Source organism: Amphibalanus amphitrite, unplaced genomic scaffold (assembly GCF_019059575.1).
Source record: "Amphibalanus amphitrite isolate SeventyFive unplaced genomic scaffold, NRLGWU_Aamphi_draft 001008F_arrow, whole genome shotgun sequence".
NCBI lineage: Eukaryota > Metazoa > Arthropoda > Thecostraca > Balanomorpha > Balanidae > Amphibalanus > Amphibalanus amphitrite.
Window position 1 is genome coordinate 29585 of NW_024882502.1, and position 18724 is coordinate 48308.

General features: G+C 51.2%; 3 protein-coding genes across 5 annotated transcripts; all 3 read left to right on the forward strand.

The window, feature by feature from the left end:
* Nucleotides 1–3356, forward strand: LOC122369131 (glutathione S-transferase 1-1-like). Its single transcript, XM_043343587.1, has 4 exons — nucleotides 1–326; nucleotides 1540–1745; nucleotides 2227–2365; nucleotides 2697–3356. The coding sequence occupies exons 2-4, from the start codon at nucleotides 1546–1548 to the stop codon at nucleotides 3015–3017; spliced, it is 660 nt and encodes a 219-aa protein (XP_043199522.1). The 5' UTR covers nucleotides 1–326; nucleotides 1540–1545; the 3' UTR covers nucleotides 3018–3356.
* Nucleotides 3357–4484: 1128 nt separating this feature from the next.
* Nucleotides 4485–18695, forward strand: LOC122369128 (glucose 1-dehydrogenase-like). 3 transcript variants are annotated; one of them, XM_043343585.1, is made up of 4 exons: nucleotides 4527–4608; nucleotides 5792–5992; nucleotides 9655–10464; nucleotides 18213–18695. In XM_043343585.1, the coding sequence occupies exons 3-4, from the start codon at nucleotides 9689–9691 to the stop codon at nucleotides 18214–18216; spliced, it is 780 nt and encodes a 259-aa protein (XP_043199520.1). In that variant the 5' UTR covers nucleotides 4527–4608; nucleotides 5792–5992; nucleotides 9655–9688; the 3' UTR covers nucleotides 18217–18695. The 3 variants fall into 3 exon arrangements, with proteins under 3 accessions (XP_043199518.1, XP_043199520.1, XP_043199519.1); XM_043343584.1 differs by lacking the exon at nucleotides 18213–18695 and having other exon boundaries at nucleotides 9655–10833; XM_043343583.1 differs by lacking the exons at nucleotides 5792–5992; nucleotides 18213–18695 and having other exon boundaries at nucleotides 4485–4608; nucleotides 9655–10833.
* Nucleotides 11394–18695, forward strand: LOC122369127 (3-oxoacyl-[acyl-carrier-protein] reductase FabG-like). Its single transcript, XM_043343582.1, has 2 exons — nucleotides 11394–11563; nucleotides 17394–18695. Exons 1-2 carry the CDS (start codon nucleotides 11559–11561, stop codon nucleotides 18214–18216), a joined length of 828 nt encoding a protein of 275 aa, XP_043199517.1. The 5' UTR covers nucleotides 11394–11558; the 3' UTR covers nucleotides 18217–18695.
* Nucleotides 18696–18724: the final 29 nt, after the last annotated feature.

An 18724-nucleotide genomic window follows, 5' to 3' on the forward strand; every position in this document is an offset into this window, starting at 1 on the left:
AGTGGCATAACATATTCTAGAAGCACGGCCCCTATGATCCCCTCGCTATTTTTTGCTTATCATTCACTGGATTTTAGTCCTGAGACGCCGGGCAGCGTCGGGCAGCGGTTATAACCCCGGCCTTGACTATGACCGCTGGTGCCGCCCCTGTCGCCTGGGGCAGTCCGACGCGGGCGTGACTTGCACCTTCGACCGCCACTGCCGCTGCCGCTGCCGGGTCTACTGCTGTTGTCGACTGACGGGAGGCGGGGAAGGACGTGGAAGCAGCGGCTTCCAGCGCAACGTTCTTCAGTGTCTTCGAGTTGTACGCCGCATTCCACTAACAAGTAAGCAGTTACAAGCTCCTGAATGATAGGCCCGTTCGCATCCCCTTGCTGATCCAGTTGCGTGCTTCCGTCGCCCGTATTTAGCACGTATTTAACAAGTATGTTATTGACAGAGTTACGGCACTAGGGATGTCCGCTGGTAGGTATTTGATGACAGCGTGTTACTGGATATCCACGACTAGTATGATAACATGCCTTGTTTTTCATATCGAGTCAAATAACCTAAGGGTGCGTTGAGAAATTGACGTCTCGGATGGAAACACCGTTTAATTCTATTCTATCTCACCGGAATATATTTCGCCGAGCATGAAATGGGGCTCATTGGCTTCGGAGCATAAGTCCTGAGAAGAAAACATTGATGTAACCACGCACTGCCCATCATCCTTCCCGTTCCCATTATTGCAGATGTCCTAACCGCAGAAGTACATGCATACAGCACTCGGGCCACGAGCATGCGAGCGGTGCCCCGCGTGGGTTATCAGACCAGCACCGATGTCATTTGACCTTCACTAGATGACGGAGACTTTTAGAGTTGACCTTCAACCTTCCTGTGAAGTTCGAGATAGGGCCGGTTGTTGACCTCCATAGTCCATACTCGCCATGGCAGACCGCCAGGACAACCATGACAACAGCCATACGAACCATAAAAGTCCCGCCGCGCTGAACGTTCAAAGGCACCGTCAGCCGGTATGTTTATTGTTTTCAGAAGGGGCGGGGTGGTTGCCGGGAGTCCCAAGTCAGTTTATTCAGGCGCGGTGGGTCGATAATACTGGGAAAACGTGTTTACATGTGTTCCCATGTCTCACAGCTGAGCAAAAATCAATAGATGAGATCATGTATAAGATACATTACGATCGATCAATACGAGACGACCAGTAGACTCGGTATATCAACCACGATGCATAACGTTCAATCGATTTTCAAGCTTCGACCCACAGTTGTGTCCGCCCTGATGCCGAACCGAAATGGGTCCCGGCGCCAAATATGATCAGCACAACAAAAATTAGTATGTATTATAGCCTCAGAACATGAGCGGAACTGGCACGGTTAACTTATGAAAACAAATTTCCCATCCTTTATTCATTTGGGTGATTTTTCTCTTAGAGCTTTCGCGTCTAAAGGTAACAAGACTCAAACCATCCGGCGGCCTACGCAAATGAACTTCAAACACCCCATTCGACGCATCTAACACCTCTCTCTGTTTTATCCTCAGCCAGCGATGGGAGTGGACATTTTCGGCGTGCAGGGCAGCCCGCCGTGCCGTGCCGTCTACCTGGTGGCCAAGGCCATTGGCCTGGACTACACCTTCAACAAGGTAGACATGCAGGCTGGCCAGCACCGGTCGCCAGAGTTCCTCAAGATGAACCCGGCACACACAGTGCCAACCATGAAGGATGGCGACCTGTGCTTGGGAGAGAGGTATGTGGGAAGACGCCGGATTCCTTGGTGGCATGCGGAGCCGTTGAGTTATCTCGCACTAATGCTTCACACTACATGTGCGATCAACGATATAGTTTCGATGTACCAGTCTTTCCACATGAAGCGGATCGTGTATCAGGGACGTCGACACCGGTCCGACTTTTCCGACTAGTCGGACCACTTTTTCGACTAGGCGGTGCCCTGCTGTGGCTCGCGGGGCCCTGCTGTGGCCGCGGGGGCCCCTGTTGGGGCTCTCGGGGGCCCAGCTGCGGCCACGGGGGCCCCTGCCTAACCTAACCTAACCTAACACCTGGGGGCCCCCACCGGTGGGGGCCCCCCGAGAAAAAGTCGGACCAGTTTTCCTTACGCGTCGACGCCCCTGTCGTGTATACTGTTCTTCAGGAAATGGTCACGCCGTTGCTGACGTACCTCATGTCTCGTCAGTACCCTCGAGTGTTAACCGTCCTCTACCCATTTCCAGCAAGGCCATCATCACCTATCTGATGAACAAGTACGCGCCGGATAGTGAGCTGTACCCCAAGGACCCGGCGGAGCGAGCCAAGGTCGACCAGAGGCTCCACTTCGACTCCGGACTCTTCTCCAGCATTAGGGGCATCGTGGTAGGTGCCTGATATGCCTGAGAGCTTTGTTTACTCACAGATTACTCTCAGGTCTCCTTTCCAAGCGTCCACCCACATCTACCTCAGCTGGGTTATGAAAGCAAACGCTCAGATCAGAAAAAGTTGGCGTTAAAAGAGCTTGTGAAAGTCGGGCTTCGGAGTGAAGGAACGATTTGTGTCTTTCAACGTCAACTTATGGAACTTTCTAAGTTATCTAAGAATCTTGCAGAGAAAAGCTTTGCGCACTCTTGTGTAAACATGTATGGTAGAACCAAGATTCTTTGGATACGTGGAACCACGTCATAAATACATTCCCCACCCGCTTTTACAGTTTCCGGTGCTGTTCAACAAGGACCTGGAGGAATTCAAGAAGAACAAGCCGAAGCTGGACGAGAACTTGGACCTGCTGGAGACCTTCCTGGGTCGCTCGCAGAACGTCGCCGGCGAGAGGGTGACGGTGGCCGACCTGGCTGTACTGGCCAACGTGTCCACCGTGCAGGCGGCAGGTCTTCTGGAGAAGGACAAGTGGCCGCGCATCAGCGCCTGGCTCACACGACTGCAGACGCAGCTGCCCTACTACAGCGTGAACGTCGAGGGTGCCAACATGCTCGGCGAGGCCGTCAAGAAGGGCATTGCCGAGCTGGGTGCTTAGAGGGATCGATGTGCCCGGGTTGGATAGACGGTCCGACAGAGCGTATATGACAAGTAGGTATGTATTTCGGTTGTGTGCCAGTTTTTAGTTTATTAATGATGTTTTCAGGGAATGTCAAAGGTAGTGTAATCACTGTGTTTTGAGATTCCTGCTTGTTTTCAGTAGATACTGTTGAAGCCCATGTCATCTGCCTTTTGCGGATATGTCGGGAGCCAGTCGATTCGCGAACTACTCGGACTCGGCTGCTGTGGCCTCACCATTCGTCCCGAAATAGGTAAATTGCACAGTGTTCGATAGATTGATACGTCTAACGATTTTGATAAATAAACTGTGTTTGAATGTTGTGTTTACTTGCTAGTGCTCATGTAGGTTCTTTCATAAGTTTTACACTTTTACCCCAACCCCATGTGTGAGAAAGGGCCCAGCTCCAGTACCAAGTCTCACCGGCGCAACCGTCAGGCGTCAACCGACCAGCCTACAACCCAGAGGTGTCGTTTTCCGAAATGATTGGTAGGGCCCAAAGGCGGCGGACGACCATATGTGACTAGGGTTTCCCAAGGTAGGGTACCCCCAAATCTGCCTTTCTCATCAAATTTCGGCCACTTTTCCACCTTGGTCACTGACAAGACAAACTAAAGTCTAAAAAAAAAAACTTAGAAATCTCCGCCATCACCGGACCCGATGCACAAAACGTGCAGTTTTAAAGGCACTAAATTGTAGTGTTAGCGGAACTCACGCCGTTCTGAGAGGTCCACGCCGACTAAATAGGATGGTTGCGATGAAAAGGCCCAGGGAAGGCTTTGAAGGCCCACGCTGAGTGAAGAATTCGACAACTTACGATGCTTGCTAAAATAAACGGATGAGAGTTAGATTATGAGTTTGAGTTTTCGTGATCTGATGATGGAAGGACCTGGCGCTGGACCCTCGGCATCAGGGTGTATGACTTACTGAAATCAAAATGGAGAATTCTGGAGCATCGCGGCACCCTCCGAAGTCGGCGCCTTCAGAGGCTGGTTTCGGAGACGGGCCAGGATCTATTAGGGGCCGTCGCGTGGTGTGCGGCGCTCAGAGGCAACCATGGGCCGTCTAAAACCACTGGTCTTTCGAGCCTCCTGGCTCTTGGAGACTTATTCACCATTGACATAAAAGACTCGATCCCCTTTTCGTAAAGCTCCTACGCCCATACGCCCACGGCCCAGCGATGATCGCCTCGCCACCGGCCATGGACAGCTGTATTGCAAGAAGCATTTGAAAAATACTTAGACTATCTTTACGCCAAGACGGATTTGGACAGGGCGTGTCTCAACTTGCTTTATTTGAAAAAAAAAATCAATGTCGGATTCGGAAAATTCCCACAGAATCGGGCACAAGCTCGCAAAATTGTAATTAGTAGTCGCGTTCAATAATTTAGTTTAGTCATTTTCAGCGCAGCACCGACGTTTTCGGTGGATTTTTTTTTTCAGCTTCAAGCACTGCTTCAAGGCAAAGGCGAAGACCTTTGGCGAAGAGGGCGAAGCGGGCGAAGGCAAGGCTAGAGTGAGAGGAGGAAAATTTCGTTCTGAGAAATTTTGCTTTCGTCGGGTAGATTCAGGTAAGTCGAAAATTAATATTGATTTGGATCTAGAAGTGTATCACATGAAGTGTATCATCAAATCCTCCAGCCTCAGGAACTGGTGTAAAAAGTAAAATATTTATGTTGAATACCCCTAGCAGATAGCAGAACTGAACATAATTCTCATTTTACAATGGACTTTCTTACAATCTTCTACCAATTTTACAATACCAATCTTACGAACATATTTGGTGGAGTGCTGTGCTGAGCATTGTTAGAAGGAAAATAGTTATCATTGAGAAAATAGTTACCTTTTGATTGTGACCCTGAAGAAGTCCCATGGACGAATTATAGGTAGGCATTTTTTTCAAAGAATTTTGCATTTCACTTACCATTCGGAACTTAATATGAGCAAAGGCTGTCTCAAGGGCGAAGCAAAGGCATATCTCAATGATAACTATATACCAATCTTACAACTGGTTGTTCCTTGCCAAAAAATTGAGAGGCTGTGTGATAGTGGTCACTGGTCAGTCTGGATGCCTCTGCTGAGCTGAGATGCAAGTGCAACGTAACACATAGTGATCACTCAGGTGTTATTATGACCTTATTTATCCTGAGATCCTCATAACGTTAACGTTAGTTTAGTAACTCATAACGTTAGTTTAAAATGCTCAGGTAATACATGTCCATGAAAGATGCTTTCTAAACTTAAATTTACAAGGATATGGTCATATAAATTAAGATGTTTCTTAACAATCGGTGCATGAAGACTTGGTCCCTTGAAAAATACCTACCCAGAGATGACCTACCAAATATGTTAATGAATTAAGTTCAGCCTTCAGGTGGCTGGCTTTATTGATGTTTCTTGAGAAATTTCAAAGTTTAAGATGAATGATTGCCTAGGGTAGGTACTGCTTTTATCAGTTTAAATATCTTAATTGTCCTTAGGGTTTAGGTGTCTATGTGATTCAAATTTCTTATTTTTTTATCAAAAAAATATGTGCATCTTTTTATTCAGTGAGTTGGTTAAGTAAGAAAATGTGCTTGTTTTCCACTTTTGCTTTGCAATTTTTTCTACCCTATCTCAGTCATGTAGGAGCTTCTTTGGAGCAAGAGCAATTAAATTCAATTTAATTTAAGGTTGCCTGTGCCTGACCATCTAGTTGCTTTATACTATTTACTATGCTTCCATTTGAAACCCTCTTCCATGTCTACTTTGCAGCATGCTGTAAGATTATAGAGCACTGTTTCATAATTCAGAAACAAGATGTTTTCAGTGGTGCTCATTTCCCAGTATTACTGAAGTCTGAAGCTGAGGTCCACACAATTTTTGAAGACCAAATTTTGTTCCTTGCCATGTCTTCAATGTCCTGAATAAAAATGTTGCTTAACTGTGCAGCAAATATCATGATAATTAGTTCAGGTGAGGTCACCCGACCCAACCTTATCTAATATAACCCAGCATAGCATTCTGTAAGAAGGTTTTAAGTGTTAGGTTTGTGTAGGCTTTGGATGTTGGTCCTATTGACATGGAACCATGGAACTCTTTAGTATGATACCTAAGCAAAAGAGAATCGGGTTTCATCCAAACGGTATTTTGTTTGAGTTTCAAACCGTTCCTGATCTCTATTCCTGAACACCTGAGTACACATCGCAGCTGCATCATACATGTATCTCACAAGATACAAATTACAATGGATGCATGCAACAATGGTTGCTAGATGGCGTTGCTTACGCTTTGGCTTCAAAGTAAGTAGGTGGCACTGTTACCAAAGCCCCAATCCTTGCCCCAATCTTTGCCGTATCAAGTGAGCAATACACTTTCATAATTGTAGATACTAAAAGGAAGTATGCAGTGTATGGTGGTATGCCTTATTGTCAATGATTAACGCATAGGTCTTAGGTGACTCCCCCTGATCAGTTGGGTTTCCTAGTGTCGTAAAAGGGAGACCATATATATATATATATATATATATATATATATATATATATATATATATATATATATATATATATATATATATATATATATATATATATATATATATATATATATATATATATATATATATATATATATATATATATATATATATATATATATATATATATATATATATATATATATATATATATATATATATATATATATATATATATATATATATATATATATATATATATATATATATATTCCGTGCCAGAAGTGCCTAATCAAGAGAGACTAAAAATCTTCATCCTAGATGTACAAACCGCGGGGGATGAGGTTCGCAGAGCTGAATAGGCTGATATGGGTATAGCGTCGTCGGAAAGGACTTTGTGAATACCTGTTTCGTTCATACATATATGTAAATTAGCAGTGTTGTTATTTTAAATTTGGATACCTAGCAATAAGAAACTTTCACTTGTAGCCAATTTTTTGTATTCATTTCATCCACTCTTTCATACCTGACTAATAGGGTGTGTCATCGAGGGGGTGATTCTCGCAGAATCAAACGCCGTAAGGTTTTTCCTTGGCACATTGATCAATAATGAATTTTCATCCATATCCGAGTCCACCAAAATTAAAATTCGTGCGGCGCCAGCCGTTCAAAGTTTTGGCGCCCGGCGTTGCAGTCTCCAATGCTGAGCGTCACCCAGCACTGCGAGTAACACCAAGTATTGTAGGAGGTAATAATGCAAAATAACTACCGCTGAAAATGATGCTTTTGAGCGCTTCTAAGGCTGATTGTTGCAAAAAAGCATGTCCTTAGAGTGTCCAATTATTCTTTTTATTGTGCTCAATGAATTAAATCGAGCATGGCTTCTGAAACTAAAGAAGAAGCTGCCCGATTTTGAGAAGCGGGCTGGGTGGAGGCGGAGACGGCAAGTGACTCAGATTCGTCTTCTGAAAACACCGACTCCGTGGCATCCTCTGGGCGGTGCTTCTTCTTCTTCTTCTTCTTCTTCTTCTTCTTCAGCATGTCATCTCGTGTGACCCGCCCCGTCTCCACCAGGAAGTCCCGGATGAGTCCAGCCTCGGTGGAAAGGATCTCCCTCAGCGTCGGCAAAGGGCCCCACGGGCGGGTCCGTGGCCCCTGGTAGGCGGGGTAGTCGACCAACAGGTGTTTGGCCGAGTCCGGTTCGTCGCAACGGACTTTCTCGTCAGACTCGGCCGGACCGAGTCGGAATCGGGTGTCTCCGGTGAGTGGGGAGCAGCTCACGCGGAGCTGTGCCACTGTGATGGACGCTCGGCGGTCCAGTTCTCTCTCCGTGGCCCAGAGCGCCACATCGTCCGCATTCGCAGATGTGTACCTCCAGTTCCCGAGCCGCAGTTATAGCCGGTCATACGAGCCTGCAGGGTTAGCGTCCGATGGCTGCGCTGGTCCTTCAGGAAGACAGCCTCCTCCTGAGTGACTGTGGGCGATGAGACTTTTGCACCTGCTCTGAGAGTTGCATTTGCATTTGGCGATATCCAGGAGTTGTTGAATTATGCAGTGGCGGCGCTTTGCTGGTTCCCGTGCTATAATTGTCGTATGGGCATTTCCTAATCAGCTACGTTTTTTTTCGCCTCGTGAATTATGATCCGGATAGCATAGGGCCCTGCCGAAAGTGACACGGCCGCGTACAAAACATTTCGTGATAGGACAGCCGGCACTTTTGTCCCAACAGCGACTGCTGACTAAAGCAGAGGCCTTCAGTTATGTCAGGTGGCTGAGTGCTCAAAGAAGAAATCCAACAAATAGTGCATTTAGGGCCGTGGCGAAAAAAAGGACAAGGCAACTCTGAACTAATGAAGGAATCCCTGTTCGCGATCTATGTAAAACACACGACGAAAGCGATCAAAAGGTACTGCTATAAGCCCTACAGACAGCCCTACAGACTTCTGAACAAAACACCAGAGACACAGGAAGGAACAAAGCGCCGCCACTGCATAATTCAACAACTCCTGGATATCGCCAAATGCAAATGCAACTCTCAGAGCAGGTGCACAAGTCTCATCGCCCACTGAGTCACTCAGCAGGAGGCTGTCTTCCTGAAGGACCAACGCAGCCATCGGACGCTAACCCTGCAGGCTCGTATGACCGGCTATAACTGCGGCTCGGGAACTGGAGGTACACATCTGCGAATGCGGACGATGTGGCGCTCTGGGCCACGGAGAGAGAACTGGACCGCCGAGCGTCGATCACAGTGGCACAGCTCCGCGTGAGCTGCTCCCCACTCACCGGAGACACCCGATTCCGACTCGGTCCGGCCGAGTCTGACGAGAAAGTCCGTTGCGACGAACCGGACTCGGCCAAACACCTGTTGGTCGACTACCCCGCCTACCAGGGGCCACGGACCCGCCCGTGGGGCCCTTTGCCGACGCTGAGGGAGATCCTTTCCACCGAGGCTGGACTCATCCGGGACTTCCTGGTGGAGACGGGCCGGGTCACACGAGATGACATGCTGAAGAAGAAGAAGAAGAAGAAGAAGAAGCACCGCCCAGAGGATGCCACGGAGTCGGTGTTTTCAGAAGACGAATCTGAGTCACTTCCCGTCTCCGCCTCCAGTTCCACCCCGCCCGCTTCTCAAAATCGGGCAGTTTTTTCTTTAGTTTCAGTAGCAATGCTCGATTTAATTCATTGAGCACAATAAAAACAGTAATTGGACACTCTAATGACATGCTTTTTGCAACAATCAGCCTTAGAAGCGCTCAAAAGCATCATTTTCAGCGGTAGTTATTTTGCATTATTACCTGCTGCAATACTTGGTGTTACTCGCAGTGCTGGGTGACGCTCAGCATTGGAGACTGCAACGCCGGGCGCCAAAACTTTGAACGGACGAATTTTAATTTTTTGCAAAAACGGTTGCTATGCCGTGTGTTTGCAGGTCTCAGTGCCAAGGAATTTCTTTACGGCATTTGGTTCTGTTACTGATGACACACCCTAATGACTAAGCCACTCAATCAAGTACCCATGCATTTGCAAGAAGATATGTTTGGGTTTCAAGGGCTTGTCAACTGCATGCTTTATTAAAATTTGAGCTCAGAACCGTGTTGCAATCTCCTACTGTCCTCTAACATTCATTATGCATCTTGCATTTTATTTGATTTCCATTTTTCAGGTTTCTCAACTAACATCAAACATCTTTATCCAAGATGCCGAACCTCTCAGGAAAAGTGGCGATCGTCACAGGCGCCAGCTCAGGCATTGGCGCTGCCACGGCTGAACACTTTGCATCACTGGGCGCGAGGGTGGTGCTGGCTGGACGTAACGAGGATCGTCTGAAGGAGGTGGCCGACAAGTGTCACGCGGCAGGAGCTGCGGCCGATCAGGTCCTCACAGTTGCTGGAGATGTGTGCAAGGAGGAGTACTGCCAGCAGCTTGTCAGTGACACCATCAAACACTTTGGCCAGCTCGACATACTGGTGAACAGCGCCGGCGTTCTGGTCGGAGGCCCCCTGGAATCTCTTAGTTTGGAGCAGTACGACAAACAGATGGAAATCAACTGCCGTTCGGTGGTCTGCCTTTCTCAGTTGGCCATTCCGCATCTGATGAAGACCAAGGGCAACATTGTCAACGTCTCTAGCGTCACGGGGACGCGATCTTTTCCGGGCGTCATGGCGTACTGCATGTCCAAGTCTGCGGTGGACCAGCTGACGCGATGCGCCGCTCTGGAGCTGGCAGATCGTGGAGTGCGTGTCAACGCAGTCAACCCCGGGGTTATCATCACAGAGCTTCACACCCGCTCTGGAATGGGACCCGAGAAGTATAAGAACTTCTTGGAGCACTGCAAGTCGACGCACGCTCTCGGTCGTCCTGGTGAAGTGATGGAAGTGGCCAAGCCGATCGCGTTCCTGGCCTCGGATGATGCTTCGTTCATCACGGGTCAAACGCTGGGAGTGGACGGTGGACGCGGTGTCATGTGCCCAAGATAGTTCGACTTGCCTTCCCGGGACAGTAGTAGTGCTGGGAATGGTTTCATCATTCCCGATGGGCTGTTCTGACGTGCTTTGAATGCACTTGTCTGATGTCGGGTAATTACGTGATCTAACAGGGACCGTGATAGGGTTGATAATCGATGCTATCTTTATGGGGATGTTTCATTTCATGGGTAATAGTTCTCAGGTACAAGCTGATGTTGTTTAATCGGTTTCTCATGAGAATACCTTCATTTGTATCTGCGAAGGTATTCAGAGTGACAAGAATTTACGATGCTTGTTCTTGACCTGAACATGCCTGAACGGCTGAACGTATATGAAATGGATTTTCTTGGTAAATATATACTAACCGCTTCAATGAAACAATGTGTGACTTTGCTCTTGGCGACAAATTTCCTTTTCGTGATTCATGCTTATTGCTTTATACGAAATCCGAAGAAGGGTTACCACTTTAATTGGCGAATTAGCCGCCCCTCTCCTCTCGAAATTCCTCGGGCTGCTTCGCTTGATTGACTTAAAGGAGGTCACAACTTTCAGGCTCTTTTTTGCGTCAGAAACTCAGAAAGCATTAGTGGTATCATAATAGAGTTTTCACTATTCATCGCGGCTCTGTTTTCGTACCTAGTTACTTTGACAAGCATTCGAGTGCTACCGGCGTTCCGTGCTACTTCGTTTGGGGTAGCGCTATAATAGGCCATGTGTCACCCTCAACAGTGGAGAACAACTACTGTGGACGTCAAACCTCGTGGGACGCGACTTTTTCGCAATAACTTTTGAATGCGTTGCCTCTCAAGAACGAAACTTCGGCAATGGACGTTTCAGACCCCGGCCTAATTTTTATTACTAAGGTTTTTCAATGTCCGATCAATATTTAGGGCACTTCCCGTTCACTCGTAATGTTAAATTTTGCTCCTGAAACTCTCTCGGTGAGCAGAGGCTACTCCACAAGGGGCGGAGCCATAGTGTGACGTTGGAGCTAAGCTCCGCCTCGGCTGGCCGTTGCCTGAGGCGCTACCTGACCCGAGACCGGTCAGTCGCGGTCCGTAGGGGTTGGTACGCGGTGCTTCCTGCCAACACACCCAGCCACATGGCGTACGTTATTCATGCTTTCCCTAAGGGCTGCAAGAATGTATTTGCAATGCGCCTCTTGTCGGTATTTGACCGTGAAGGTGATTAACCGTTTAACCGTTAATTTTTTAATTAACATTTTAATTTTTGGTTCTTGTAGATATCAAATCGCCAGGAACGTTAGTACACTTCGTGTTATCCTGCCAAGCCCCAATATGCCCCAACTTAAATGTTTCCGTAATGCACCGGTATGGACCGAAGCACCTAAACAACAATCAATCAATCAGCACCGGTGCGCATAGCCGGAGGGGAGCCGGATCCGCCGGAGCCGTCATATTTTGCCCTGAGTGGGAGCCGGAGCCGGAGCCGTATTGCCATTTTACTCGGAGCCGGAGCCGGAGCTGGAGCTGACTCAAATGTTCAAGTCTCTGCATCCCTGCTGCTAGCTAAGACAATAATTCGTATAGTTAATTTGGTAAAGGGCCATACTGAACAATCTCGGTTTTTTTCTCGGATTAAAAAACCTGGTAAAAGGCCATACTGAACAATCTCGGTTTCGAGATGTCCGCCCATCTGAGACCCGACGCACACAGCATGCAGAACCGGTTCTGAGTGAGGATCGACCGACAGATGGCAGTCGTGTCTGAACGGTAGATGGCAGGGAATTCGTAGTTAGTAGGCGGGGCTTCGCGAGCAGCCTGACGATAGCCGCCATCCGGGCTGATATTTCACTTAGCATTACGAGTGAACGGGAAGTACCCTAAATATTTATTTGACATTAAAAAACCTTAATAATAAAAATTAGGCCGGGGTCTGAAATGTCCATTGCTGAAGTTTCGTTCTTGAGAGGCAACTTATTCAAAAGTTATTGCGAAAAAGTCGCGTCCCACGCGGTTTGACGTCCACAGTAGTCTCGGATAATCGAGGGTCCAGGCTATTCGGATCGGGGTGAAGCGCGAGAAGTTTCCTAACATCGGCGAGGTTGAAACTTGAAAAACATCTGTTCGAGAGAAAACGTACCGTGCCGCACAGCGACGGCAGCGCGCGGCGGGCACGGCCGAGCCCGCCGTCCACGTGGTCCTCTGCAGGGCCTGGGGGGTCATCTGGAGCGCATGTGTGTGCTGACCGGCCCCAACGCGCCGGGCCGGCCGCCGCCGGCCGGCTCGGCAGTTCGCGGCGATACGACGACGACGGCGCGGCTCCGCCGGCGCAACGGCGCCGGCGTCGTACGATTCGATTGAGGTGTAGTGTGTGACGAGTAATCCAGAAATAGACATTCATCTAAGAACTCTTTTGGTCCTCCGGTTAATGAAACGATTCGATCAGATACGCAATTATTAGTGAACTGGACGATTACATGAACACTTTGGTCTGCCGTGCTGGATCAGAGTAAACGACCACGATTCACACGAACATTTTGGTCCTCCGGGCCGGATGTATGTGAACTAGTGAGTGAATGGACGTACAGTCCGACGCAAGTGCAGTGAACGAGTGATGTCGGAAGCGAAGTCCGACGCAGTGATGTCGGAAGCGAAGTCCGACGCGAAATCGACCGCAAAGGCGGTCGCACGGTGTGACGCTAAATCTACGCGCAGCTCGCAGGCATGTCATACCCGCAGCGAGACCTTCGGCAGCGCAGCGTCGTCCACCATCAGCGCAGCCCGCCGCCGAGCCGCGCTAAGCAAGCTCGCAGCGGAGCAAGGCCAGCGCGCGGCCGCGGCAGAGGCAGAACTGGCACGACAGCGGGCAGCTCTCGAAGCTCAACAGCTCGCCGACGAAGCTGAACGCCGTCAGCTGGAGCTGGAGCTGCTCGAGGAGGAGGAGTATGACCACCAGTCATCTGCCGTCGACCGTCAGGCTCTAGCTCGGCCTGCTGCCGCAGCTCCAAGTGAGCCAGCCGCCCAGCTGCGTGAGCCGCTGCTGCCGGGTGACAGGTCCTCACGCACCCGGGACTGGGTGGAGCAGTCCTCCCAGTACGGACAACTGGTCAGCGCGCGGCCATACGACGACCGTCACCAGCAGGAACCGCGACGCCCGCTACAGCCCGTGAGACAGCAAACGACTCCACAGCTGCCTCGAGTGACCCTGGATAAGTTCAGCGGCTCCGCTCTGGAATGGCCGAGATGGATCGCGCTGTTCAGGGCTCTAGTGCACGATCGAGACGACCTGACTGACGTCGAGCGCCTGACATATCTCCAGGCTCATCTCACCGGGCCGGCCAAGGAATCAGTGCGCGGTATGTTGTGCGACTCTTCTCTGTACGGTGAGGCTCTGCGTGAGCTAGAGGAGGAGTTCGGTGACCCGGCGCGGGTCATTCACGCGACGATGAAAAAACTGCTCGATTCGCGGCCGGTGAAAGATGGTGATATGTCGGCTGTGACAGAGCTGTCACGTGACCTTCGCACCGCAGTCCGTGTGCTACAGTGCCTTCACTACGACGCGGACATCTCGGCTGCCACCAATGTAACAGCTGTGATCTCGAAGCTTCCCGCTGCGCTGGCGCTGAAGTGGGGCGAGCACGCTGTACACAGCGGACTCGTTCGCCCCACTCTGGCCGACCTGGACAGCTGGCTGCGCCGCTACGTGGCCGCTGGGCGTGCGTCCCTGACCCTGACGGGCCACCAGCAATCCAAGGCCGAGGTCAACAGTGGGGAGAGCCGGCAGCGGCGTGTTTACGCGACTGCGCTAGCGCCGGCCGCGTCCCGAGAGGTCGTAAAACCGAAAATTAGTGCAATAAAGGCAGCGCCGGTCGCAAGTGAGGAGGCATGTGTAGTCTGTCAGGGGGCACATGACTTAGAGCGCTGTGACAGGTTTCTGGAGCTGACAGCGAGCGAGAGGGCGGAGGTCGCCGGTCGCAACGGACTTTGCTTCAATTGTCTCGTGCGAGGCCACATCAGCGCCGCGTGCCCGTCTGGTACAAACTGTGGACACGAGAACTGTGGGAAACGTCACCACACACTTCTGCACAACGGAGGCCGTGTGTTTCCACGGCGCAGTGCTGCCGGCAGCGCGCCGTCACCAGTGAAACATGTCGGCACTGCGGTGGTCGAGCCGCCCTGTAAGGTGCTGCTGCAGACACTGCCGATAACTGTGCATGGTCCTGCTGGGCGCTGCACGACCCACGCGCTTCTCGACCTCGGGAGCCAGGTAACGCTGGTGACCGAAGGCCTGAGCGACCGTCTCGGCATCTCTGGACCCATTGACAGTTTGGTCCTGAGTACCCTAAACGGAAGTGAACGACTCAGATCACGCCGTGTGTCCTTCGTGATCGAGCCTGTCAGCAGCGGTGGCACACGTCACGAAATACGGAACGCCCAAACGACGCCGACGCTGAGTGTGTCAAATCACGCCATGGACTGGTCACGGGAGAAGGGCAAATGGCCTCATCTCGCTGACCTGGATCTGCCGAGTACGACTCGAGGTCCAGTAGAAGTACTTCTGGGCGCTGACGTCATAGAACTGATCGTGGCACGTGCGGTGATCGACGGACCACCGGGTGCGCCGTGCGCCGTGAGAACACTGCTCGGCTGGACGGTCACCGGCCGCGCGCCGGATCGAAACCTGCCAGTCAACAAGGACGTGCATCATATCCGTGTCAGCGAGGAAACCCAGGACGCTTCGGAAGTGACTCGATGGCAACACGTGCCAGGGTCACTGAACTCATCGAACATAGGCAGCCGAGGCTGCTCGGTGACTGAGATGGCACCGAGCGGAGAGCGGGGCCAAGGTCGCGCCATCCTGTCGCGCCGTCCCCAGGACCGGCCCGCCGCGCCGCCCCGCCCGACAGAGCGCCCGAGAGACGAGGAAACAGCCGAAATGAGAGCACCAGCCTGCGTCACCAGGGGAGCGGAGCCGGCCATAAACCCCAGCCGGTTCTCATCATGGCTCAGGCTGCTGCGTGTGACAGCGTGGGCGCGCCGATTCGCTCACAACAGCCGCAGCCGAGCAGCAGCTGATCGGCGGACGGGACCGCTGACTGATGAAGAGCTGAGAGAAGCTGAGCGTGTCTGGCTGCTCAGCACACAGGCCGAGCAGTTCGGCGATGAAATCGAAGCTCTCCAGCACGGAAGGCGGCTTCCCTCGAACAGCCAGCTGCACCGGCTTAACCCATTCCTGGACTCGAACGGCCTTCTGAGAGTCGGGGGCCAGCTGCGCCACGCCCAGCTCGACTTCAAGGTCAAGCGCCGGGTGATTCTACCTGCACGCGGAGACATCACTCGGTTGATCGTCACCGACCGACACGAGAAGCTCGCCCATTCTGGCGCAGAGCACGTTCTGGCTCACCTGCGGAACCAATTCTGGGTCATCAGTGGCAGGGCCGCTGTGGAGCGGTACACACCTACCTCCACGCCGTGCCGGAAACGGTCAGCCCAGCCAGCGCCGCCGCTAACGAGTGACCTACAGGCTTCCAAGTGGGCGAGCCGGCCCCGAGCCGCACCTCCGGACGCTTATCACACGGATGAAGTGACGCGCAGACCCGGCGGACGTGCAGCTCGACGAATTAGCGCCGGTGACAAAGGACAATCTGCCTCGCGGGCACTGGCCTGTGGGGCGCGTGGTGAACGTGTTCCCTGGCGCCGTCGGCCGAGTGCGGGTGGTCGAAATGGCCACTGCCACTAGTCGCTCTAGGCGGCTGATCTCTCGTCTCTGCCGTCTCCAGTGCGATGGTGACGGGCAGTAAATGGACTCAGACGGATGACGTGTGCGCGAGTGGGGCGACTAGTGAGTCTTTTACGACCACCGTGAGCCGCTGCCGAGCAGCGTCGGAGTCTGGACATTTGTAAGTGTTAACTGCGTCCGTCATTCGTGTTAGGTTGACGTGTGCGTGTGTGAGAATGAGCCGCTCATTCTGTGCGCTGTCGCTTGTGTCAATTGTAATTCGTTTGGTGATTAGCCATTAGCTAACGGCTGTGAGCCGTTCGACAGTGTTACGCGTTCACACTGTCATGGTGCCCCTCCCGGGTCATTCGGCCGGTCGGTCTGTGCGATTAGCAGTTTAGGGCCTTAGAGTGTAGCAGCCTTAGATTGGGACCGACGCGCGGCGCAACCGATGTAGTTTACAGCCTTAGCTTTAGCGTTCGTTTATTGCTGTACGATACGGACGGAGACGCTGCCTGCGAGCAGCTGCTTGTTGTTTCGTTAATGTTTTCTCTCTTACGTTTAGAATTTCCGCGAGCGACGCGAAAATTCGGGCCGGCCATGTTCGAGAGAAAACGTACCGTGCCGCACAGCGACGGCAGCGCGCGGCGGGCACGGCCGAGCCCGCCGTCCACGTGGTCCTCTGCAGGGCCTGGGGGGTCATCTGGAGCGCATGTGTGTGCTGACCGGCCCCAACGCGCCGGGCCGGCCGCCGCCGGCCGGCTCGGCAGTTCGCGGCGATACGACGACGACGGCGCGGCTCCGCCGGCGCAACGGCGCCGGCGTCGTACGATTCGATTGAGGTGTAGTGTGTGACGAGTAATCCAGAAATAGACATTCATCTAAGAACTCTTTTGGTCCTCCGGTTAATGAAACGATTCGATCAGATACGCAATTATTAGTGAACTGGACGATTACATGAACACTTTGGTCTGCCGTGCTGGATCAGAGTAAACGACCACGATTCACACGAACAACATCTTTACGCTGATGCGAACCTGGCATATTCTTACTCCCTCCCATTGGTACTCTACATTGACCCCTTAGTTCCACCGTCCGTTTGCCTGAAGATAACTGTTTGAGGTGAATAGAACTGTCAACGGCTCAATCATACTCAACAAAAAGATAAATCGCTGCCGCTCTTGAAGCTTGCAATCGGATCATGACTCTGATCACTTAGGGGCTTTATAAGTTGATGCGACCTTTGTTTTTGCAGGGTTAACTTTCACTTTCCTTACGCCAAGAGCTCTTTCTTCAAGATGCCGAACCTCTCAGGAAAGGTGGCGATCGTCACAGGCGCCAGCTCAGGCATTGGCGCTGCCACGGCTGAACACTTTGCATCACTGGGCGCGAGGGTGGTGCTGGCTGGACGAAACGAGGATCGTCTGAAGGAGGTGGCCGACAAGTGTCACGCGGCAGGAGCTGCGGCCGATCAGGTCCTCATAGTTGCTGGAGATGTGTGCAAGCAGGAGCACTGCCAGCAGCTTGTCAGCGACACCATCAAACACTTTGGCCAGCTCGACATACTGGTGAACAGCGCCGGAGTTCTGGTCGGAGGCCCCCTGGAATCTCTCAGTCTGGAGCAGTACGACAAACAGATGGACATCAACTGCCGTTCGGTGGTCTGCCTTTCTCAGTTGGCCATCCCGCATCTGGTGAAGACTAAGGGAAACATCGTCAACGTCTCTAGCGTCACGGGGACGAGATCTTTTCCGGGCATCTTGGCGTACTGCATGTCCAAGTCTGCCATGGACCAGCTGACGCGTTGCGCCGCCCTTGAGCTTGCAGACCGTGGGGTGCGAGTCAACGCTGTCAACCCCGGAGTCATCATCACAAATATCCACACTCGCGCCGGCATGACTCCCGAGAAATATCAGGAGTTCCTGGAGCACTGCAAGTCGACGCACGCTCTCGGTCGTCCAGGAGAAGTGATGGAAGTGGCCAAGCCGATTGCGTTCCTGGCCTCTGATGATGCTTCGTTCATCACGGGTCAAACGCTGGGAGTGGATGGTGGACGCGGTGTCATGTGCCCGAGATGAATCCGTGTCCTATCGGGACATAAGTGTTGTGAATTGTTTTCACTAGTTTCGCTGTCAGGTATCTATCTACTACCTCACCTGGCAGGTTATATGGATCTTCAACATTAGGAAATGAAAAGCTCCGAAGAAGATACTTGCTGTCTCTTTGCTTGTGTGAGCTTCCTTGCAAGTTGGCCTTGCATTAGCATGGGATTGCCATGTGTTCCATTTATTTTATGGCCCATCTTGAGTTAGCGTTGAACTTAACGGAACAGTGGGTCTTTTCTTTGTTGATTTTGTAACTAGGCATTCTCGGTTTGCGAGGATATGTAGATTGTAGGTGAAATGCCTGGTAGTATTTGAAGCAAGCATGGACATTTATTTTTCAGCTTTTTTGCCGTGATCCTAATTTTGGATCGATGTGTGCTGATTTGCGTGATGCCTATACGTTTTTGAGCGACTACGAATAGAAAATTTTTGAAGTCAGTTTTATAAACAGCTGCAGGTGTCTTTCACTTCTTTTTTAATG

Bases quoted from the DNA above. Each gene is read 5' to 3' on its own strand.
- LOC122369131 (XM_043343587.1), top strand. From the start codon at position 1,546: ATGGGAGTGGACATTTTCGGCGTGCAGGGCAGCCCGCCGTGCCGTGCC. The intron at 1,746-2,226 runs GTATGTGGGAAG...ACCCATTTCCAG, and splicing joins GACCTGTGCTTGGGAGAGAG to CAAGGCCATCATCACCTATC. The intron at 2,366-2,696 runs GTAGGTGCCTGA...CCGCTTTTACAG, and splicing joins CCAGCATTAGGGGCATCGTG to TTTCCGGTGCTGTTCAACAA.
- LOC122369128 (XM_043343583.1), top strand. From the start codon at position 9,689: ATGCCGAACCTCTCAGGAAAAGTGGCGATCGTCACAGGCGCCAGCTCA.